The sequence below is a fragment of the Podarcis tiliguerta genome (assembly GCF_965153285.1).
Source record: "Podarcis tiliguerta genome assembly, chromosome: Z".
NCBI lineage: Eukaryota > Metazoa > Chordata > Lepidosauria > Squamata > Lacertidae > Podarcis > Podarcis tiliguerta.
Window position 1 is genome coordinate 8,912,126 of NC_139553.1, and position 25,022 is coordinate 8,937,147.

At 43.4% G+C, this 25,022-nt stretch overlaps 2 protein-coding genes across 11 annotated transcripts in view; one reads left to right on the top strand and one right to left on the bottom strand.

Annotated features, from left to right (window-relative positions):
- SLC31A2 (solute carrier family 31 member 2) overlaps nucleotides 1-25,022 on the top strand; it is a 526,804-nt gene that overhangs the window by 391,932 nt on the left and 109,850 nt on the right. The gene's annotated exons all lie outside the window — the stretch shown is intronic.
- CACNA1B (calcium voltage-gated channel subunit alpha1 B) overlaps nucleotides 1-25,022 on the bottom strand; it is a 323,575-nt gene that overhangs the window by 107,253 nt on the left and 191,300 nt on the right. For all 10 annotated transcript variants that reach the window (XM_083422809.1, XM_083422808.1, XM_083422807.1 and 7 more), the window contains 6 exons: nucleotides 24,337-24,449; nucleotides 18,221-18,333; nucleotides 17,944-18,075; nucleotides 15,530-15,602; nucleotides 9,073-9,190; nucleotides 5,740-5,807 (listed from right to left, as the gene is read on the bottom strand). In XM_083422809.1, the coding sequence (XP_083278935.1) occupies nucleotides 5,740-5,807; nucleotides 9,073-9,190; nucleotides 15,530-15,602; nucleotides 17,944-18,075; nucleotides 18,221-18,333; nucleotides 24,337-24,449 (617 nt within the window). The remainder of the gene's footprint in view (nucleotides 1-5,739; nucleotides 5,808-9,072; nucleotides 9,191-15,529; nucleotides 15,603-17,943; nucleotides 18,076-18,220; nucleotides 18,334-24,336; nucleotides 24,450-25,022) is intronic.

The window sequence follows — 25,022 nt, forward strand, 5'->3', positions numbered from 1 at the left end:
ATTTGGGGCTCAAAAAAAATAGGGGTCGTCTTATACGTAGGGTCGTCTTATACACGGAAAAATACGGTATATCAGTGACTTGCTTGGCAATGGTCTGGTACAGATATTCAAAATGGACTGTCATAAAGTACCCTTGATGTCTTGGGGAAGGGCTATAGTTCACTGGTAAAGCATCCACTGCATTCAGCAGGTCCTGTGTTCAATCCCTGGCAACTCCAGGTAGGGCTGAGAATATCCCTTGTCTGAAACCCTGGATAGCTGCTGCCAGTCAGTGTCAACAGTACTGAGCTGGATGGACTCATTACTGGACTCCAACTCCCATCAGCCCCAGCCAGCATGGCCAAGGATGATGGGAGCTATAGTTTGGCAAAACCTGGAGGGTAGGGATGGGGGATTTGAATTTAATGCACTTTTGCCTAATAAGCAAACTGAAAGGTAGCCATCTTTCAAGAGGCACACTTCTCTGAATGTTATGATGCAGTTCTGCACATACTCAGAATTTTTATAAAAGATACATGAAAGCGTGCACGAAAAAGTATATATCAATACAAATAATAACATGCATTGTATTCCATTCGGGGAAGTTGCGTGCAATGTTGTGCATATTAAGGGAAACATGCATTAAAATGCTGATGAATTTTTATGAGGACTTCTCTCTCTCTCTCTTTTTTTTAATGCAAACTAATGAGGATATGGGGCAAACCATCCTTAAGGCTGCAAAAATTAAGAAACTGACCGAAAATGAAATTGACAGATCTGTTCATTCCTACTGGGAGACCAGAGGCTTGTCAATGCATGAATGGAAGACATGAATGGAAGATGATGGAGGGGGCAGTTAACAAAGAGTTTTGCAGAGACCAGGTTACATTGCCCTTTTGGCTTTAAAAGAAGATTGGGCAAATTCATGGAGAAGAGGGCTGTTGGTGGCTATTAGGGATGATGGCTATGCTCTGCCTCCACTGTCAGAAGCTACAATGCTTTTGAATACCAGGTGCTGGAACCTGGGAGAGGGAAGAATGATGTTGCGCTCAGGTTCTACCTGCAGGTTTCGCACAAGCGAAATCTGGTTGGCCACTGCAAGAAATGGGTGCTGGACTAGATGGGCCATTGGCCTGATCCAGCAGGCTCTTCTAACCTTCTTAATTTGCATGTGTTACATGTAATCATATTTACTCAGCTATAAAACCCCTTGCATTCTCCTAAGTACACCACATAATTGAAGCTCTTTGATGAGCCTCTTCTCTCTCCACCTCTTCCCTCTTTTGAAAAGCCCTAGTGATTTCCAGATCCATGGTCTGATTTAAACTGAGAGCATTTCAAAGGAAGCTGTGCAATTTATCAGTGCTTTTGATGCCATCAATATTTAATTGCCCTCCACCATAACACTAACAAAAGGCAGCTTTCTGGACAAGCCATTGGATTCAGAACAATTCAAAGGGGAAATTTGAAAAGGAAGTGGTCTGAACTCCTTCTTTCAATGCCTTAAGGAGCCTCTGTTTGCCCCAAGCCAAAGTGTTCCTACAAATCTTTTGGGGCTCCTTGAATAGACAATAACAAATCCCCAAGAGGAAAAAAATCTCATCAGTTTTTATAAAAAGCAGGAAAGGGAGCTTAATTTCAGACAGTATAAAATCGTTCTATACAAGAAGGTTTGCTAAGAGGGGCAGAGGGACACAGCAGAGGCTCATAGTTCAAGATTCTGCCTGTGGGTGGCTATTGGCCTCTCTGCATAGCAGTATAGGTAGCTGTCATTCTGAGTCAGGCCAGTGGGTTAATCTTGCTCAGTGTTGTCTACACTGACTGGCAGTGGCCAGAATTTCATTCAGGGAACATAACCAGCCCTACTTGAAGATGCTTGGGGTTGATCATGGATGCTCGGCCGCTGACCTATGGTCCTTTCATCTAAAATATAAGGTAAGAACCCAGTGCTCATGGTTATGAACAAATAGCAAATTGAAGGAACAAGCTGACATATACAGTCAGGTCAATCTAGCTTGGTTTTGTCTACTATACTAACTGGTGACAGGTTTCCAAGGTTTGGGACAGTGGGATCTCTCCCAGCCCTACCTGGAGATGATGATGATGATGATGATGATGATGATGATGATGATGTTTATTTATTTACCCCTCCCATCTGGCTGGGTTTTCCCAGCCACAACAGAATATTAAAAACATGATAAAACATCAAACATTATGCTGGGCATCAGTGACGTAGCATGTGGGGGTGGCACAGAGACGGTTGCCCTGGGCACAAAATTGTTAAGGGGTGCAAAAATTCAGCATTCAGTGCTACTTTACTATAGCTGCATGCTTCTGTAACTGGTCTCCACTGAAAATGGCTTCTCCATGCAAACCAAGAAGTGACTTTTTGTGAGGAAACTGGTAAAATGTGAGTTGAATGAGGTAATCATTAGGTAGATTTGTAGCTGGTTGACTGACTGAACCCAAAGAGTGCTCATTAATGGTCCCTCATAATCCTGGAAAAAAGTGACAAGTGAGGTGGCACAGGGTTCTGTCCTGAGCCCATTGTTGTTCAACGTCTTTATCAATGACTTGGATGAAGGAATTGAGGGAATGCTCATCAAATCTGCAGATGACACCAAACTGGAAGGGGTAGCTAATGCCGCAGAAGACAGAATTGGAATTCAAAATGACCTTAACAGATCGGAGAGCTGGGTGCAAGCTAACAAGATGAATTTCAATGGGGACAAATGTAAGTTTCTGCACTTAGGCAGGAAGAACCAGATGCACAAATATAGAATGGGGGACACTTGGCTTACTAGCAGTACATGCTTCTTTCTATAATGGGAAAGCTCTACACTTGATTCCTCTCTATTAAACTGACTCTTTTTAAAATGATAATAATATAATATCTGAAGCCCAGGCCAGCTTTCTTGAGAACCTTTCAACATCAGATCACTGTGTCGTGCTGCCCCACTTAGCAGAGAAATACACCAGCCCTCTGCAGGGAGAACTAATTGTGGCCTTTATGGACTTTAAATCTCCTTCCGAATCTATTCCCAGATCGAAACCATGGACCAAATAACAGCCATTACTGCAGGATAAATGACTCTTCTTATTAAAGTTCTGTACAGTGATGGCAAATTGCAGGTTAGATGTGGATTGCAGGACCAGCTTTCAGACTGTATTGACATGGCTGAGGGAGTGAGATGGGGCTTTACTTGGGCCCCCACATTGTTTAGCCTTTCCCTAAATGGTTTAGAGGAAAGTTTAATGGATCCAGATGGTCATCACCGGAAAGACCCCTCTTATGCTATATGCGGACAATGCGGCCATTGTCTCTCGTTCCAGACCTGGTTTGAAATACCAACTAAGGAAGTTCTCAGATTACTGTTCTGTAAATGGGTTACCCATCAGCTATGAGAAATCCAAAATTTTGGTCTTTGAGAAAAAATATTCCCCTTGTAAATGGGTATTAGGTGGCCATCTTCTAGAGCAGACTAAAGGCTTCTAGTACCTAGGGCTGTTGTTTCACCACTCAAAGTCCTGGAATTGCCACTGGCAGACTATCTGTCAGGAGGCGGAGATGAGCAAACTTGCTATACTCCATTTCATTTTCACAAAGGGAGGTCACTATCTTCCATCAGCCATAAGGGTCTTTAATGTGAAATCTATTTCCCAGTTCCTTTATGCTTCAAAAGTCTGGTACAACGGTCTATTTTCTAAGTTAGATGGGTTCCAAGTTAAGTTCCTTCGGTCCCTACTTCAGGTCCCAGAGTGTCCCTAAATCAATTTTGTTGTTGGAAACAGGTGAATGCCCACTCTCCACCAAAGTGTGGTGGGTTGCCTTGAAATACTGGCTAAAGATCTCAGTATTCCCCTGGGGAAGGGATTACTATTACATCTATCCGATGGGGAGTCTATCAGCTCATGGTCGAAAACTATGGCCCCAAAAGCCTCCTTGACTGGTCTTTCACCATCCTTTTTACACCATCTGGGCTAGAATATTGCCCTTAAATCCCTGATGCAGATGTTATGGGACATTTCACACAGCGATCTTCACTCTAGATCCTATGTAACCTGTGGTCGGTTTGCATCTGGAATCCACTATTGTCATGATTTTCAGTTACCATCATAGTTCATGAATCTGTCTGTACCTAACTATTGCTGATTATTCACCAAAGCTAGACTAAATGTATTTCCATCAGAAGTACTAAATGGCAGGCTGTCTGGTATACCCTATCAGAATAGGCTCTTCTTATGCTCTCAGGGTGTCAACTATATGAAGCATATCCTGTTACACTGTGAGCAGTTCAAACAAGCCAGGGAACAGCAGAAGGAAAAGCAAGATGTAGCACCAGGCCAATACAGCTTGTTCCTCCCTCGGCTTCTTTAAACTGTTCCCACCCCCCACCCCAGCTGAGCATGCCTCAATGCCTCACATATGGGGCATGGGGCTCGCTCAGCTGGTGATACATTGCAATGTTGAAAACCTGACATCACCCAGCCTCACATATGAATGGGCATGGTTTGACACAACAAATAATTCCACTGTACAGCACCACTATTCCTCCAGCCCTTCCACACATGTGTGCTTCTGTTCTCACATGACGTACCCATTAAAAACAGCAGGAAAGGATGATACACTAGTATGCCACTCCAAATTTTGTCACTTTGCTCCTGCAATTTTCTGGGTTAACTGGAAATGAGCCCTAAACATGCACTAGATTCCTCTAGATTTCTGGAAGAGTCCATCAAGCTCAAATATAACATGGAGAGAATCACTTAAGTAAAATGGAATAAACTGTCATAGGAATGGTACTAGCTGTGATGGCAATGTTCTGCCTCCACTGTTGGAGGCAGAAATGCTTCTGAATTCCAGTTGTTGGATTCCACAGAGGTGGGGAAAGTGCTCTTGTGCTTAAATCATGCTTGTGAGTTTTCCACATGCATCTGGTTAGCTGCCAGTATTGCCAGCTTGGCCTCACAACCGAGGGTGCCTGGGGCCATGGGTGACATGTGGCATGCATGGCCCTGGCACCAAAATTTGTGAATGCCCGGCCCCTTCATGGGGAATTTTGTGGGTGCTCGGGCACCCAGGGTCCCAGGGAGTTGGCACCTATGTTGGCTGCCATAAGAGAAGGATGCTAGGCTAGATGGGCCATCAGACTTGATCCACCAGCCTCTTCTTATGTTAATGAGAGTGAAAGGACATACTTCTTCACACAGGATGTAGACTAATGATGGAATTTTCTCCCATGAGATGCTTTAGATGGCTTTAGAAGATTAGATAAATTCATAGCAGATAAAGCTCTATCAATGACTACTAGCAATAATGTGTATGTTTTCCCTCCGCGGCTGGAAGTAGTATGCCTCTGAAAACACATTTGTAGGAATCTCAAGCACTGTTGCCCTCAGATCCTCCTTTCAGGATTGGCCACTGTGAGGGGGGATAAATGCTGGGCTAGATGGGCCTTTGGTCTGATTTAGCGGGCTGTTCTTATATTTAAACCAGTAGAGGGTGTACACAAGGATGTGGGACTTGTGAACAGCATGGCCAATGGTCAGGGATGATGGGAATTCAGCAATGATTGGAAGACCACAACTTCCCCATCTGTACAAGAAGCTGAAAGAAGCTCTGTGGAGCCCAAAGCTCAATCGTATTTGGGGTAATAGGCAGCAATTTAAAAGAAAAAAAGGACAAACTACCAGCTTCTTCCACCAAAGGACCAGTGGTTCCAACAGCTGCTGAGAGCCTTGGTGCATTCTTACACTCACCTTGGTCAACTCCTGTGCATTGGCAAGGTTGTCCACAGCAATGGCCAAGAAGACGTTCAGGAGCGTGTCTGGTTAAGTTGCTAAGGATCTTTTTAAAGAAAACCCTGATCTCCCCATAAATCAGGATGAATGATCAATAAACAGTCTGACATTGTCTAACTTCTCCACAATCAAAGCAGGATGAATACTCAATTAACAGTCTGAGTTGTCTAACTTCCCTGCAAGCAAATCAGGATGAACGATCAATAAACAGGTCATCATGAGGTGACCTATGTGCGTGACATAATTCTGATAATGTGTGATCACTGAAAAACATTTTAAAAAGTGACAATTATTAAATGATTTTGAAGCCAGATCTGGTTATATGATCAACCTGAATAAATCAGAACAGTTGAGTTATATAACATAAAGAATATTGGAAAACATTATTTAAAGCATGTCCAATTACATGGTGGGAGACTTCAATCTGTTGTTTCAGAGCTTGGATAACTGATCAGCGCAAAACCTGGCTAATTATAATGATAATAAATGATAAAAGTTTATTTAAATGGCCCTTGATAGATTGTTATAAGTAAAGGTCCCCTGGGTAGGAAGACTATCAATTGTAAATATGAAGATGATACATTGCCTGCTCTTCCTTTGCTTTTAAGTATAATTGGTTGTATTCAAGAAACGTTTAACTCAGAGTGGACACACTGACATTAATGAACCTAAGTTACGTATGTTTATTAATTTCAATGGGCCTAGTTTGGCACTGGATACCATCTAATGTTATCAGTAGACTATGGAACAACAAGTGGCATAAAACTAGTGCTGGGTTTGTATTGGCTACAATAATTCAAATAATTCAAAACATCACATAATTCAGGGCTGGGGAATCTAGGAGTCAGATAGAGAGGCATATAGGGCAGATTTAGCATCTGGGCCTGAGGTTCCTTTTCCCTAAAACAGACCATGATCAAATCCCTCGACTATTCCTAAATTCTGCACTGTGAATAGTCCTCTAAATGCTTTGTAGTCAGTATTTGAGCTGCGCATGAAATTTATCAAGTCAGAAAATTGCCACCATTGCGCTCTTGCATATTTTCACCTCCAGCTACCTGCTCTGACTGTACTGTACAGATGTTTCACCTTGCTTGATGCGGCCTAATTATTTCAAGTCAAGTCTGTTTTGAACAGATAGGCTGAAGTCCCCCCGCCCCCCACCTTTCTCAGCCAGCTAACTTTTACATATCTTTTTAGATGCTTCTATTAACTTTTCATTTGGCAGCTAATAAGGCTGGGAAGCGATGAGAAAGACAGCAGTGTGTCTTGAGCATTAGCAGCTGTATTCAAATTGAGGCAGGTAGCTGGAATTTAGGGCAAAAAGCAATTCAGCACAAAGGCGACTTCTACAAAAAGGCTGCAAAGAGAGAATTGCTCAGAGTTTGATTTTTCTTTTTTAAAAGAAAAGAAAAGAAAAGGGGGGCAACAAGCACATTTAGGGCAACAAATGGTCCATCATGGGGAGTCTGTATATAGAGAGCCTTTGTCCCTGGATGCTGTTGGCCTACAATCCCCACCCTCTGTTGGCTGCGAAGGGTTGGGGGTTGGAGTCTGACAGCACCTGGAATATGAAGGTTGGGGAGAAGCTGATTTAAAAGCTAAATGCGAAGAGTAGATCTTTGTGAAGAGCCACTTGTGATCTGAGCACCATCATCTATATAGATTTTCCAGTTCTGATTGTTAGAATTCATCTGCTCAAGAAAATAAATGACAAGCCTGGATGAATGTTGGGGGGGCTCTACTGACTGCTGCTGCCACTCAACTATGGAATTCACTTATCTTGCTTTTACCAGGTATATAAGGGCAGGGTTGCCAAATGCAATGCCTTTGTAGGTGCCTCTATGTTGTACAAAGCACAACATTCAGTATGCACTTAGCACAGCACTTGGAGTCACACACAGCCACTCTGGACAGTGAAAGATTGCAACAGAATGTTCTTGCCATTTTAAAGGAAGGGGTGGCTTCTAAATGGTCTGGCTCTCACGTAACACTAAGCCAGGTGAGGAAATCAGGCCCAGGCCCAGGGAGCAAATGAGACCCTCCATACCTCTCTGTCTAGCCCTTCGGAATCTCCACAAGCCAGACATCACATCCATCATTGGTCCTGCTTTGCACCCTCCCTGAGATTACCCAGGTGAGAATGTGCCCTTCAGCTCTGATAATGCCTCTTGCTTATCTGATGGATGCCCATTACTGACATATGCCAAAGGTTTCCCAGAAGAGAGTGTGGCTAAAAAAAGATTTCTCCCCTCTCTGCTAAGTCATGGTTTGTTTAGTCCAAGTGTGATTTGTTGGAGTATCCAATCCCAGCCCAGCAGAATAACCAAGGTTTGCTTTTTGTCAACAAACCATAACGTGAAACGTGGCTTGTTGTTGCTTTACAAACTATTGCTATGGTTTGGCATTATGTCTGAACCAAATAGCCTTGCTCAGCTATGGACTTTTGGCTACTGCCTCACCAAAGATGCCCCCAAAACCATAGAACAGGGGTCAGCAAACTTTTTCAGCAGGGGGCTGCTCTACTGTCCCTCAGACCTTGTGGGGGGCTGGACTATTTTGGGGGGGGGTGAATTCGCAGACTGTCTGCGGGCCAGATTGAGAAGGCGATTGGTTGCCTATCCATGCCATAGAAGTACCAATCTGGAAAAATATATCTAGGCATATTTGCTCATCTGTGAGATGAACAAACCAGCATTTAAAAACCAACAACACATGACTTAGTGTTATGTTAGCTTAGGTTGAAAAAAATAATGTATGTGCATTCCTTTTTTCAGGTGGGAGGAAGAATAACAACAACAGGAGGAGTTTGGATTTAATATCCCACTTTATCGCTACCCAAAGGAGTCTCACAAAGCGGCTAACATTCTCCTTTCCCTTCCTCCCCCACAACAACACACTGTGAGGTGAGTGGGGCTGAGAGACTTCAAAGAAGTGTGACTGGCCCAAGGTCACCCAGCAGCTGCAAGTGGAGGAGCGGGGAATGGAACCCAGTTCCCCAGATTACAAGTCCACTGCTCTTAACCACTACACCACACTGGCTCACAGGAAACCTGCACTGCATAAATGGGACTACCAAAGTTTAGGATTTCACCAGCTGGATGCTCCCCCCCCCCCAAGAAACACACTTCACAAATACTACTACATTTCATAATAAATCAATATTTCTGCTAATGGGTTTCCACCAGCTGCCCATTAGCACGTGGCTGCTAAGGTTGAATATGCATTTTTTTAGCAATGGAGCAGCACAAAATGCCATTAGCAAATCAGATTTTGGCAGGGCAAGGATACAGTTACCGAACAGTGTCAAGACAATGAAGTAGATGGATGAGAACATTCCTGAGTGGACGCCCCCTTGAGATTCTATCCCCTGGTACATCACAGCATTCCAGTCTTCTCCAGTCAGAATCTGTAAAGTTAATTAGAGTAAAAAATAAGAAAGTGTAAGGGGAGGGTGGGAAAGATAATATAAACCTTTTTCCAGATAGCTTGGTTTGTTTAGAGTAGTTCTGGGGAACCTCAGCCCTCTGGCTCCCTCTGTCAGGTCTTTGGGCCTGTCCCCAGGCCACACCTTTCACTGGTCTTACTCCACTCTCTCCTTAAGTGCTCAGTTGTAACTATAGCCACATCCATACCAGACGTTTAAAGCACATGGCTTCCTGCAGAGAACCCTGGCAGCTGCAGCATGCTAAGGGTGCTGGGAACTGTTGCTCTGTGAGGGGCAAGCTACCATTTCCAAGATTCTTTGCTGGAAGCTGTAACTGCCAAAGTGGTATAAATATGTTTTAAATGCATGGTGTGGATGTGACCAATGCCTCTGAGTTTGCCTGGATGGGGAGGTGTGTGCACATAGGTCTGTGTGTCCATCTATTTCTGACTTTTGCATTGCCACAATGTGGCCTTCGGCCATTTCCATTACTCCATCCACTGCCTCTGACCCTGCCCACCCCTAGCATGTGGCCCCAAAAGTCTGCCCATGAGCGAATGCTGTCCTTGGGATGAAAATGATCTAGAGTAAATGACTAAGGTCATTTCCCACCCCTGTGGTGGTGCCTTCATTAAGAAGGCTCTCCCAGCGGACTTCGGGTTTCTGCGAATGGCGAAAATGAGTGCCAGTCTGATCGACTGACAGACTCAAGCCCCGCAGAGACACAGGGGGAAGTGCCAAGGTGAGGTGCGCCCCCTAAAAAGCCTGTGATTGAGCCTGCGGACATGGCAATATCACAACCCCATGGGAGTGGAGCCTCAAACTCCTACCTGCAGCAGAGATCTTCCAAGAACTACATTTTGGCTGATGGAAATGTAAAGAAGATTAATTATTGGATCTAATTAGGCTGAATTCGGTGCTAGACGGAGGAGTAAAAAGGAAGTCCATCCCCATCTTCTTTGTAATTATTGCTGCATGGAAACAACTTGCAAGTGAGAATGGTATTAATTTTATGTGACTCTATTAGATATATGTCTGCCGATGGGAAAGATGGATTAAAAGCAACTGAAACCCATTCTTTACTACCTTTTATTGGATTTATAATGGAGAATTGGGGAGAGGACCTTGCATCACTAAAGCCATAGGTGAATCCGAGCCCAGCAGAGAAAGCTTGAAACAAGACTAATGAAGTACTCTGTGGGGTGAGGGTATGGAAGCATATATGGGCTTTGCAAGGCACATTTTGGTTGGAGTGGTTTAAATAAGACTGAGCTTGCTCCGTGTGTGTGTGTGTGTGTGTGTGTGTGTGTGTGAAAAGATAAATTGGAACTTTAAAGTTTCGAACTGGCTATAGAGGCTGAATATCAACAGTGCCAGATGTTGGACAACATCTGAGAACCCCTACGCCACCTTTCTAGAGCTGTAAGCCTGGTAAATCTCTCTCTGGTTGTGGGAAGGAAAGGCGTTTGGACTCTACCAGAAAAGAGGCATTATAATGATCTTCAACTGTCTGTAACTCTTTATCTTACTTCAAGACATTTTTAGAGAACTAGATCAGTGAAAATCTTTTACGCTCCTCTGGATTATTAAGTTGTGATTTTGTGTGGACAAATTGCTTTTGTTTTCTTTTTAAAGTAGATATCTGTTTAATTTGAATGTTAATTTGAAATCTGGATTTTATTTCAAATTGTATACATGTAACAGGCAATCGGGCTGGGGGGAGTGGGAAAGTACAAAAGACCATGTTCCTTGGGAAAGTGTTACTTGGTGGCCTTGACAAAACTGACAAGGTACGGCTGGAAAATTGGTTGTCTTGAGAACAGGGGAAAGAGAAACTTGGCAAGGGCAGAGTGAATCGAGTAGAAGGAGTATTGGATATTTTCACTCTGTTTGGACCATTTTTGATTGTTTTAATAATAACTTACCAGGGAGAAGAGTTGGTGGAAGAAGATTGGAAGAAATTTAAAGATTATCTACAGAAACACTGCAAAATTAATGAATGATAGAATGATGTTGGATTGAGGCTAAGGGGTTTTTAGCAATAATGTTTGAAAGAATATGTAAAAATGGAATGTTAACAGATGGAAAGGTAAAGTTAAAATATATTAAGATCAAAATTAAGATAAAGAGGGAAAGGATTTGCTGAACAAACAACCGAATTGGAATACAAAGAGGGGAGGTGTGGGGAAGTCCGAGAAACAAGCAAATGTAAGATATGTTTTGAAAGATGGAATTGTTTCTAATTGTTTCTTATTTTTTGTATTTTTTGTACTTTTTCTTTTTTTGTTTTTTTCTGTTATTTTGTGAAAATCTTAATAAAATATTATTTTAAAAAATAACTTATTGAACATGGCAATTAAAAAGCAACCAACCCCAAGTTTGGATAGAAGGACTTCTGTACAGGACACGGGGGATAAGCCTTATGCTGAATGGGTGGAATTCTTCTATGAACTGAGAAATGAGTTGATTAAGGAGATAAAGGAAAATTTGGATAAGACAGCAGATAAACTTATAGCCCAAATGGACCAAAATACTGAAATGGTGACAGAACTAATTATTAAAATAGAACCAGTGACAAAGAAAACAGAAGTGGTGGAGGTCTTGATGCAAGGGCTGGAGTAAATTTTTGGAAAAATGGAAACTGTGATTGATATGAAGAAATACCAGGAGACACTCGGGGCAGATATGAATGGCATGGGGGGTAGGCAGGAAATATTTGGGAATGCCTTGGTGGCAGAAATGAGGCAGAAATTACAGCCTCTGAGACTAAGAGGAGACTGTGAGGAAGGTGAGCAGGATTTTGAATCTGACTTAACTGATAGTTGCCTTCCAGTGAAATTTAAATATGACAAAGTTAGGAAAAAGAATGGGAAGCACTTATTGTATATATGCAAAATAATGTAAATAAATTGATATATTGACAGGCTCAGACTTCACACTTGCAATCAGCAATGAAGTATGTGTAAGGAAATGCAGAAGTTTTTGTTAATATAAGAAACCAGAAGAGGGAATGAAGGGAAGTCATGAAGTCTAAAGAACCTCAAAGATAAGGTTTTGAAATGTTTTTGTGAATAGGGATGGAGGGGGATTTGTTTTTTGTAGTTAATTGTGGAAAATAATTGTGAAAAAACCAATAAAAATTATTCAAGGAAGAATAAGAAGGAGGAGGAGGAGGAGAAGGCTCTCCCAGCTAGTTCTGAAGTCATCTTTTGGGAGCTGGTGAATATATTTTTAACCTGTAAAGACTTTGAAGAGATTGGCTCAATAAAAACATTATCCTGCTTTTTATTCCTCTATTGTTGTTGCTGCTGCTACTGTTGTGTTGTGTCTATAGAACTGTGTGTTTCCATGTTGCCTGTAGAGAAAGGAATGATCTCACCCTGTTCCCACCACCAGCATGCAATTTCTTCCACCTGCAGCTGGAAGCAGTAAAGTCCAAGGAGTCAACCATCTTGTTTCCCTAAATATGTAGATCAGCGCATAGTAAGAATCAGTCCATAATCTTAATCTGGATTAAATTGTTGGGCAGGGGGGTTAATTGTCAGGCCTTATTTTGAACAATCACTGGACATTTTATTGCACATTTGTTAATAGAATGTGTTTTTCATTAGCTGAGGTCTTGCAACAGCAAATGAATTATGTAAAGCATTTTGATGTTGTCAGAAGACTTGAGCCTGGTTTAGTCTGGAAAGGCAGCACACAGATAAGCAATAATGATGATGACACAGTGCTTTGTAAGGTTATGCACACATGTAAGAGGTGTTGTGAGTAGCTGAAAAGGGGCTAATATGGATTTATTTGGACTATCATATCTTCTTTCCATTCCATCAGCATCAGAAGTACAGTTGGTGGCCCACCTAGTCCAGAATCCTGTTCTCACTGTGGCCAGCTAGATGTTCATTAAGGGAAGCCTGCAAGCAGGACCCGAGTGCAACAGCAAGTCTCCCCACTCAAAATTCCCAGCAACTGGTATTCAGAGGCCAGAGAGGGTAAGTCTGGGATTGGAGAGGAAGCACCTCTCCCTTGTTGGCCTCGATTTCTGTATGGCTTTGACAGGAAGCCCTCCTCCCATGTGCAAAGGCTGCCCATCCCTTGAGCTTCCAGAGCATAGAATGTCTCTCATTTCCTCTTACCTCGCTGAGTAAGGGTTTGCCTTTTTCATTTGCTTCCTGCCTGATTAGCATTCCTGTCCACAATTATAATGCTCTACAGAAACCAGAATGTCAAATGCAACGGGTCCCACATTCCACTCTTTTCATTATTTCCTACAAACTCAGATCCGTCTCTCAGGCTATTGTCCTTGTTAATTTAGGGAGCTGATTGTGAAGACAGAAAAGCAGGTCACATCATCAGCTAACCAAGACTGTGCCACGGCAGACAAGGGCCACAGAGATGGATTCTGGTGACATGACAGAAAAGCCAAGGGCCATGGTTCTGTGTGCTGACAGAAATCACCACACTCTTGCCTAGTTACAAACGATATCGGCTGGAGGTTACGGATGGGGAAAGAAAATCCAGGTCTCATATATTTGAGGAAAATGACATACCCAAAAACGTGTTATATTAGGGGAAATTACTTGCGAAAAGGTAGTTTTGGGGGGAAATGCATACTGAAATGGCAATGACTTTTCTGGAGGATTTTGTTTTTTAAAAAGTAAACTGGTGTGGAAATATGGCAAACTGAGTTTAAGAATGGAAAAACAAGAAACTGAAATTGAACAAATTCATCCACACCTATTGGACATTTGTTTTCTGAGAGTTCTGTCTTTTGAATTCTCCACCCAACTAAGTAGGGGATAATGGCAAGGACACCATCATTGCACATTTATTTACATATGCAGTTCCACTGCTTGACTACCCAGTGACTCCTGTAAGAAACCCCAAGTCAATAGGAATATGAGATTAAAACCCCAATTCAAATCTCTCCTCTGCCAGAAGCCTGTCTCAGGGGTGAGTTACTTCCAGTCCCAGCTAAGCCTGCCAGATACCTTGTTCAGCCCTTGAGGCCATTTCAGCCTAAGCACATACACCTGCCCTATTGTAACAGATGTCATATATGGTACGAGGTGTGGGGCAGGCATAAACCTGGCTCAGCTGATAAGAGGGGCTTTAGGACCTGCTGATCTGCTGCAAAGTCCCATGCAAAGCTGGCCACAAGATCACACTTCGAAAGAGACTTTGTGAGGCTAGGTAAGTCACGAAAGGCCCCTTTCTTTTAAATAATTTTTATTAATTTTCAACACAAATATAAAATCTTATCCAAATTTTCACAAATTTAACTCTGTTTGGACTTCCTTCAGCTTCTCTGACAATCATCCGTATTAACCTCTCGATGACGCATTTCTTCTGTTTTATATTGCCATTTGTCTTCCCTCCCACTATCTATTTCTTTTTAACAATATATCTCAACTTTCACAGTGCTTCTTTAAACCCCACTAGCATTGTTTGCACATCACATACGAAAGGCCCCTTTCAAAGTGATGCGCAAGATAGCATTTGTCATGATCCCCATGAGCTCAACTGGATCATGACTGGATTGGCACTTGCTGCCAAATAAGGAAGGTGAGGAGGAAGGTGAGAAGGATGCCCTCAGGGATGGACAGCCTGTAGAGTACAGGGGAGGAGAGGCACTCCTGCTGGCCTCCATGGAGAGGCACTCCTCCATGGAGCAGATAGATTTCCTAGCAACAGGGGCCGGCATTGACAAACCAGTCTGTGACATCAGACGACTAACAGTTGCCTGGCTCTTCCCACCTCTCAGACTTGGCCAACGAGAGGTGGGGGACTTAACCATCTGGCCGCCTGGCCAGATCCAGTTCCTCACCTTTTGCTTATCTCTTGGCTTCAGTCTCTGTCCCAAACTAATTGCAGTATGGCCTATTTGACAAGGCTGTGGCTGAGAGGCCTGGAGCTAAGGTTGAACGATGAGCTGAGGTTAAATAAGTTGGATATTTTTAGCCTAGAGGAGGAGAAGTGTGATTAAGAGACAGTCTCACAGCCATCTTCAAATATATTGAAGGGGTTGTTCCATAGACAATGGCAGACATGTGTTTTCAGTTGCTTGAGTCACTGTGTTCAGATTACAAGGGAATATGACTAAGTATTAGGAAAAACTTCCTGATGCCACAAGCTGTTTGACAGTGGGACAGACTGCCTCAGAAAGCAGTGGGCTTATCCTTGATTAGCAGCTTTCAAGCAGAGGCTGGATGGCCCCCTATCAGACATGCAGAAGCAGCAGATTCCCTGCACCAGCAGTGGGGAGGACTATATGCTCTCTGAGGACCCTTCAGCTCTTTTGCACCAAGTCAAGAGTGCCCTTACCTGAAACACAGTTAGAATAGCAGTGGGGAAAGTATCAAAGTTTGTGGTTGGTGTTTCGTCACTAAAATGAAACCTAGAAAGAGGCAGAAAATGAATATTAATGGCAGGGTAGAATGCTAATAATCTTTTAAGAGCTGCCTTGCTGGATCAGACCAAAGGTCCCTTTACTCCAGCATCCGGGCTCTTACAGTGGGCACCTATATGCCTTTGGGAAGCCTTCAAGGAGGGCATGAAGGCAAACGACAACCCCATGATTTGTGCCTCCCCCCAAGTGACTGGTATTCAGAGGTACAACTGGGACTTGCAATAAAATGTTGCAGCAGGGAGTGTGCCTGTTCAGGGTTCAAGCCAGACAGCTATGCCCTTTTTCCAGGATGCTCCATAATATTCTCCCTTCCACCAGTCTTCTGTCTGAGCATGCTCAGTCTTCAATAGTCTGTTTTTGGGGGTGGGGTGGGGGATCCTGCTCCCTCCAAGAGCACCACTTGACACCATTATGACACCAGATGTTTGGCAGGTGGGTGGTCCTCCTAACTGTCAAAGGTGGCCTGTGGAGTGGAGGGGAAGATAAGAATCTGGTCCATTGGGCAAAAAAAGCAAGTGCCTTGTTTTCAGGAATGGTGGCACATGGTCCCACCTTATTGCTCTGCTCAACAGTTTGGTAAGCCACATTATGCACCAACTGCAGTTTCCAGACAGTCTTCAAGGATAGCCACTCATTTAATGATCTATGGTGGATGGAAGGGTGCAGCTTGTTACTCTATGGATATAAGGCTTAAAGAAGTTGTGTTTCTTGCCATTTCTGAAAAACTGTCATAAAATACATGTCACTGGGGTGATGTGGACCCATCCAACTTTGCTTCTGCTTGGGGGGCTAATGGTGATTTATATGACTAAACAATCTTCATGGTTGGCACATTCCAACTAGATATGAGCTTAATTGGCAACATTCATGAATATTTGGGATGTTTGCTGCAAGTATGAATCTTGTGTTGTTGTTATTATTACTATTATTATTACTTATTAAATTTGTAGACTGCTCTTCATCCGAAGATCTCAGGGCAGTTAACAACAGAAAAATACAAAATGAGAATAAAAACTACATAATAAAACAAAACCGAATCAATAACCACCTCCCCACAGACACATTTTAAAAGCCACAGAATGTTAATCAGCCAAATGCCTGGTTGAAGAGAAACATTTTTGCCAGGTGCCTAAAGATATGTAATGAAGGTGCCAGGCGAACCTCCCTGGGGAAAGCATTCCACAGACAGGAGGCCACCACAGAAAAGGCCTGTTCTTGTGTTGCCGCCCTCCGAATCTCTCATGAAGGAGACACATGAAGAAGGGCCTCACAGAGTGAATGCATGGTCCAGGTTGATTCATATGGCGAGGGGCAGTCCTTGAAGCATTGCGGTCCTGAGCCGTTATGGGATTCTGTTCCACTAATGAATATATTTTAAGTCATTCGTTCTTTTTAAGCTTTGTATAATTATTATGATTCTTATTTTACTATCTTATAATTTTATTCTTCCTGATTTCATGACTGTTTTTCAGTACAGCTAGAATGAACCTAGAGAATCAGCAGCTTGCCACAATCAGCCCTTTGGCATGTTCTTCTCTATGAGGACCGCTTACTTTTAAGGGAAGAGCTGGTGCTCTGATGTCTTTATTTTAACAATCTGTATGTAATGCTTTATATGTATATGCTGTATGTGTATATGCACATATTTTCATTCTACTAGTAATATTCTGCCTTGTTAATAACTGTCCATTCTGGGTTACTTCTTCAAATCTTGGAATCCCCTTCTTATATAAAAAATTTTTTTTAAGGGTAGCCCAATATATAGTGCATCAAAGCAGTCCAAACTGGACGTTAGTGATCTCCAGCATGGATTATTGAGGCCAAGTAGCCTTCGTCTAGCAGTGGCCATAACTAGTGAACCAGCTAGAGCTGGGCATAAATAATCCTTGTCATTGAAGACACTTGAGCTTCCAGTGAGAGATTTGAATCAAAGAGTACTCACAGATAAGAACATAAGAGCCCTACTGGTTCAGGCTGAAGGCCCATCTAGTCCATCATACTGCTCTCATAATGGTCAACCAGATGCCTACAGAAATCTGAAATGCAGGACATGAAACAACCCCACAGAGCTATTTAAAAGTGGTGAACCAGCTGGTTCTGTCCAGCTTGGAATCGGGAGAAACTAAGTCCGTCTGCAACCTGCTGTGAGAGATTAGCAAAACATTCAGAGTGCAAAAATCTGAAACTGGAGCCAAAACTATCGCAAGTCCAGTAGGCAGCATGCCTATGAATACCAGTTGCTAGGAATCACAAGCGGGGAGAGTACCGTTCCTTGCAGCCAGACGCCCGTCAAAAGTTTATTGAGATTAATTTAGTGAATTGAACTTACTGTCCTCCAAAAAGCTGCATTCCCAGCAAAGCAAACACAACAATGAAGAGGAAAAGGAGGAACAGCAAGCTGATGATGGACTTCATTGAATTCAGCAAGGAGACCACCAGGTTCCTCAAGGAGTTCCAGTACCTGGGATTCCAAACCAAACCAAGCCAGTTAATGAACGCATCAGGATTTCTAAAAGTGGGTTTTCCAAGTGCATAAATTCCCCTTTACACATCCCACACTAAAAAGAAAGAAAGAAAGAAAAAGGAAGAAGAAACTTAAAACATACTTGGTAACTTTGAAAATCCTCAGCAGCCTGAGAGCCCTCAACACACTGATGCCAAAGGAGGTCCCGGGCTTCACTGCAGCCCAGATGACTTCGAAGATGCTCCCCACAATCACCTGCAAGAAACAAAGGAGTGATGGGCTGATGTGGGGGGGAAAGAAGGTCTGATCATGGCCAATGAGCAATTTCCAAAAAGAAGGGGTTGGAACTAAGGTTAGTCCTACTCAAAGTAGACCCACTGAAATTAAGGGACCCGTGCTCACTTCGGCAGCACATATACTAAAATTGAAATTAATGGACCCCAGTGATGTCCATTGATTTCAATGGGTCTCTTCTGAACAGGAATAATATTGGCACCAACCCAACAGCCTAATTCTGTAAGCTTCTTCAGTGTCTGCCTCAGGCAAGGACTGTATATTCAATCTTTCTATACAAGAGAGAGGCTTTCACAAACTGAGGTAAAGTTGTTTTAATACCAAACAGCTGAAGAGAGTTTCTTTTGGGGGGGGCAGTTTACTAATAGTTCTAATGATATTTCATAGTTCCACTGCTAACTGTGATGCTTTATTTACAAATTACATTTTGCCTTTTTATATCTTATCACGCATAACCCTAGTCTCCCTTGGGAGGTAGGGTGATGCAGCAATGTAACTAATATATAAATATATAATATAAATAAATAAATAAATAATATAAATAAGAGTACATACATGCTTATCTGTATCTATCTAGTCCATGATTTGGTGTTTATTTCCTGCTACGGTTATTGGTGTCCAGAAAAATTTCAGCTTTAAAAATGGTGACAATTAAAGTTTCTAGCTCTTTAAGATTATAAAGACAGGTTTGAAAGACCTTCTTTAAATTATATATCCGATCTGGGAGCAAAGGATTGGGGTGGGTAAGAAGCACTTCATTCCACTGAATTCCTTCAAGGAGAGGAGAAATCGCCAACCTTATTACGATTACTTTTTTAGGAGGCAGACAAGAGGCTCACCATCAATAGCCACACTGTTTCTTTCTCCCCTCCCTCCAGCCCCCTCCCCTCTTTGCTGGAGGGAGGGGAATAGAGTAGTTGCTTTGGAAGATGATAATCAGGCATCCATACAACATGACCTGCCCAAAGAAGTTGAGGTTGAAGAATCATTGCTTTGACACTGGTGATCTTTGCTTCTTCCAATACGCTAACATTAGCTTGCCTGTCTTCTCAAGTGATATGTAAAATTTTTTGGAGACACCACTGATGGAATCTTTTGAGGAGCTGGAAATGGCATTTATAAGTGGTCCATGTTTCACAAGAGTACAGTAAAGTTGGAAGTACAATATCTTTGTAAACAAGCATTTTGGTTTCCCTGTGAATTTCTTGGTCCTCAAACATTCTGTGCTTCAATTAGGAGAAAGCTGTGCTAGATTTCTGCATCAATGTTGGCCCTTATGGAAAGATAACTATCCAGGTAGGAAAAGAAATTGACACTTCCCAATGTTACACTATTAAGATGGATCTGTGGTACAGTGGACGGGTTGATTTGTGCTTATTGATGCAGCACTTTGGTTTTTTTGATATTGAGCAATAGACCAAGCTTTCTGTAAGCTTCTGCAAAGATATTTAGGGTGGTTTAGAGGTTGTCCTCTGAGCGTGCACACACTACGTCATCAGCATATTGAAGCTCTATGATGGAGGTTATGATAACCTTACTCTTTGTTTTCAGCCTACTCAAATTGAAGAGCTTTCCATCTGTTCGATATATATATATATATATGATTTTTACCCCAGTGGGGAGTTTCCCTTTGACAATGTGTAGGATCATGGCGATGAAAATAAGAAATAGTTGGGATGATAATACATCCCCATTTAATGCCTGATCCCACTGTGAATGGTTCACTTTGAGAGCCAGAGTGGGACTGTCTGCAGTACCCCAGGTGAGAAATAGGGTAGAGCACCTGAATGTGTGAAGGTTGAGTCTTGGTTCCAAACCAGTGGAAACAGATCCGTGTGGAGTATGTGGATGCTTTGAAGCTACCGTTTACCTGTATTACTGTTTTGAGAAATTCTTTTCTAGTAACTTTTATGGTGATAAATTAGGTTGGTTTATTTGTATTATTTAATGCAAACTTGCATGGACTAATTTTTTGTATATTTATTTATTCATCTTGTGAGCCACTTGGGTAAAATTTTGTGGGAAAGTGGAATACAAATTAAAGAAGAAGGAGGAGGAGGAGGAGGAGGAGAAGGAGAAGGAGAAGAAGACCTCTTAGGAGGAGAATATCCATGTTCTTGCGTTTACACCTTGGAATGCCTTGTTGCTTCATATCACACTGGGTGCTCTTATACATTTCCCATCATGTTGCTTTGTCAAACTGAACCAAACTACAAAATACTGCCAGCTCTCAAGAGGCTACAAGAAAGCAACAAATGGGAACGTATACAACTGGGGGATGGATAGAACTGGGGAAACATAATATGAGCAATGGGAATCACAGAGGGAGATAGTGCTTGATCCCAGTGGGATCAGCAAATGATGATGAATTAGCAAGTGATAAAATGTCTCTTCCCTACCCGATAGGAAGCCCACATTGGAGAGTTAATTACCAGCTCTGCATGCAGTGGAGCAAGACAGAAACAGCTGCACCCAGAGGAGCAACTCAGGAGCTCTAAATACTAGAATTTTTAAAACTCTATTGATTGGAGGTCCTCCCCCATCTCTTTCTCTCCACCCCCCTTGGCATTTCAATTAATTAAGGCAGTGCTGGGGAACCCTGTGGCCTCCCAGATGCTACCAGACTCCAACTCCCATCAGCCCCATTCAGCATGGCTGATGAGTAAGAGTGGTAGGAGATATAGTCCTGGTAAAACTGGGACATCCCATTTTTTTCCACACAAGAGCACAGTGCTCATTTTGAGTACCATGATTTCACCCCAAATAAGCACTTTTCCGGGGCTTCAGTCTCATGCGGCACCCCAAAACATGTCTTTTTGGTGCTGTGCTCTCGTGTGAGTGAACAGCCCCCTCCAAGTCACAATTCTTGGGGGCCATGATCTTGTAAAGGTCATGTGACTCACACGGGAGCACACCCCTGTAAGACGTGCATCCTGGGTTTTTGCCTTGATGTGTTGGAGGGTATGCACGGGTTCCTCATTCTTGGTCCAGCGCACCATTCTCAGTGGGCATCTGCTTAGGAGAGGCATCCCATCCTGTGTGAGAGGAGGAGGATGTGTCTTCCAAGGTGCTATGGTAAATAGATGCTGTTGTTCATAAAGAACAAAGAAAGGTTTTTAATTAGGGATGACAAACCTGTGGCCCTCCAGATGTTGTTGTACTACAACTCCCATCAGCCTCAGCCAACCTGGTCAATGGTCAAGGGTGATGGAAGCTGTAAGGTAAAGGGACCCCTGACCATTAGGTCCAGTCGTGGCTGACTCTGGGGTTGCGGCATTCATCTCTATTTACTGACAAAGGGAGCCGGTGTACAGCTTCCGGGTCATGTGGCCAGCATGACTAAGCCGCTTCTGGTGACCCAGAGCAGTGCACGGAAATGCCGTTTACTTTCCCGCCGGAGTGTTACCTGTATATCTACTTGCACTTTGATGTGCTTTCGAACTGCTAGGTTGGCAGAAGCTGGGACCGAGCAACAGGAGCACACCCCGTCGCAGGGATTTGAACCGCCAACCTTCTGATCGGCAAGCCCTAGGCTCTGTGGTTTAACCCACAGTGCCACCCGCATCTGATGGAAGATGTAGTCTAGCAACATGTAGAGGGCAAGAGGTTCCCTACCCCTGCATTAAGGATTTCTACAAGATGCAAAATATACATGTGATGTGAATGCAAACTTCCTGTTTCTCCCTATACACCCATCAGCTCCCAACTGAAGCTGATGCTTCCACCACAAATTAGTTCACTACACATTCTCTCCCCCTCTCTCAGCACTGCATTTTCCATCAGTAAAACTGGAAGACTAAAGGCCTACTTTGTGGGGCTGTCATAAGGTCAAACAATTAAGTTCTTCGCATGCTGAGTGCTATAGTCACAACTTGACCACATGACTCCAAGTGCATTCTGGTGCACAGCCAGTGTGTATCCCTTGTCAATGATTAAGTTGAGAAAGAAAGAAGGGGAGACTGGTTTTAGACCATGCCACAGGTGAGATTTGAACCTGAGACTCCCTGATTTGTTGCTTAGGCTCCATTGTGCAACACCAGCTTCTTCGACAGCAAAATCGTATGCACAGAAAGGAAGTTCTGTTGTTTTCAAGGGAGCTTACTCCCAAAGGTAAGTGGCAGCCCAGGGCTGTAAAGAACATAAGAACATCAGGAGAACCCTGCTGAATCAGGGCAAAGGCCCACCTAGACCAGCATCCTGTTCTCTCACTGGCCAATGAGATGCCTCAATGGGAAGCCCACAAACAGAATCCAAGTGCAACAGCTCTCTCCCCACTTGTGATTCCTAACAAGTGAGATTCAGAGGCTCAGACAAGAGCAAAACACTTGACCTTTGTTAACTGTGGCCAGCTAGAATGGCATCTTCCCATTTTGTGCAGGCCATCTGTGCTGACAACAGGGCCAGCCCAACCTCGTGGGACCTGATAGTGTTGCAGCCTTCTCCTTTGAAGGCTGCAAATAAGCAGCTAATTAATGTCTGTTTTGCTGGCACAAGTGGGCACCTGCCAGAGGCTATTTTGCGGGCCTTGCATACAAGAGATGACTGTGAAATGTGAGAATGACAGAGTGCAACAGCTCACAAATAGGCAACTGCAATAGTTTGCCAGTCTGCTTCCTGTGGACACTCGTCGTGCAGGTCAGCTGCAAAAAGAAAAGAAAAATGGAAGAAGAAAGAAGAGGTACCAAGAGGCCAGGGTTGTTTGCATTACAAAATCCAGAAGTGCAGCTTTGCGGGGGGAAATAAAATACAAAGCAGAACAGCAAGCTTCCAGACCTCATTGCTAACAATGAATATGGGCTTAAAAGTGCACAGGGAAAACCTTGTGAAAGATCCAAAGGGCAGACTGAGATTAGTGCAGAGCCAGATTTAGAACAGTGATAGAGGCTCCCACACACAGGGCACTGAACTGAGCAGAGGAGAAGAAAGCAGCAAATTGTGTTTGAGAGTCTCCCCCAATCCTCCACCTTTCAGTTCACAGTAAGATATGTCTTAAAATGAAAGAAGCAGGGAGAAGGTCCAGAAAATCCAAAAGGTTTGTCCTTCCAGGTTATGAGTATACCTTCCTCTTGCACGAAAGCAGTAAGGCAGGTTTGGAGACCAGAAATCGAAGGGATTTTTTTAAAAAGTCATTGGCCTTTTCCTTTGACTTTTTGGGGGGAACAAAGAAGAAAAAAACGGGGGGATTTCTAAAGCCTTGAATTTTTATTTCTGTCTGAGAAAGATTTAAAGGAAGGGAGCAGGAATGACGGAAAGTGGGGAGGGTATTCAGAGAGACCTCTCTGACGACTGTAAGCGTTGTTGTTTGTTTGTTTGTTTGCCTGGGAGGGAAAATCAGGCTAGAAAAAAAGGAGGAGGAGGAGAAGGGAGAGGAGGGGAGGGAGAACTAGAGCGAGAGCGAGAGCGAGATCGCACCAGCTTCCCACTACACGAGTGCAACTGGTTGGCCAACACTTGCAGCAGGGTGGGGGGTGGGTTTTTGGTTTCGCACGGGGCGCCATATTACCGTAGTCTGCTCCTGTTTGGTTGGATGGTGCTGACTGAGGGTAATGCAAGTGGTAATCCACAACATTTGCAGGCCATATGTTGCCTGTCCCTGGCTTTGGGTGCGGGTGCAGGAGCAGGAGATCACATGGTCAGATGCCTTCCCATGACATGACAGAACAAGGAAGTCCTTCAATGGCGTATCCATCCAAGTGCTTCCTCTGTAGACATAGCTCAGTGGAAAGGGGCCAGGATCAATCTGAGGCATCTCCAGGACTGGCTGGGAGTGTCCCCTGCCTGAAATCCTGCAGCAGCTTCTGATCATGGTAGACAAATCTGAGCTAGATGGACCAGTGGTCTGGCTCAGTATAACACAACTTCCTATGCTGAGAATCAGGAGTGACCCAGGGAGTAGAGTATGCAGAATATCAGGCCTGCAAAGGGTTGACTTCAACCCATCTATTCTCACCCAAGACTTCTTACCCCAAAGTCAAAGCAGTTGAATGAGGAATGGAAATAATTCCTTGGCCCCAAGCCATACATCTTCAGAGACATCTCTGTGAGGAACAGGCCGAGGAAGACAAATTCTGCAAAATCTGGAAGAAACAGCAGAAGGTCAAATCAATGATAAATATCCACAAAATTATTTCCTGATATTAGGCTGATACCTTTCCTAGAGGTGGAGCAGATCCTGCCAGCAGAAAATAACTTTCTGCTGCATGGGAAAGCAGATAATTAGTACATAATGGTGAAGTATTTTTTAGAGCTCCCAAATCTGGATGTGCTGAGTCTCCAAGAACCCATCCTGTCCAACTTCTAATGGGGATGGACTGAGCATAGATGGAGAGCTGACCAGAGATGTCCACCAGCCATCCAAATTACTGGGGATGTTCAAATTCCTGTCCTCCATTAGAAAAGGATGTTGCTGTTTCTGGTCAAAGATTCGAATCTATTCAGTGTTTAGCACTGCTGTGTGGCTCTACAACCATACGCAAGCCGCACTGAGTTCCATGCCAACTGAGGGGAGGGGGTTCCTGGCAAACACAGTGTACCCCTCTGCTCAGTCTCCCCCTCTGATGGACAGCAGCCACCAGACTAGAGGGCAATAGTTTCTACAAAGCTAGCCTTATCAATCAGTCTCCAAGTTTCCGGGGGTTCCCTCTGAAGCC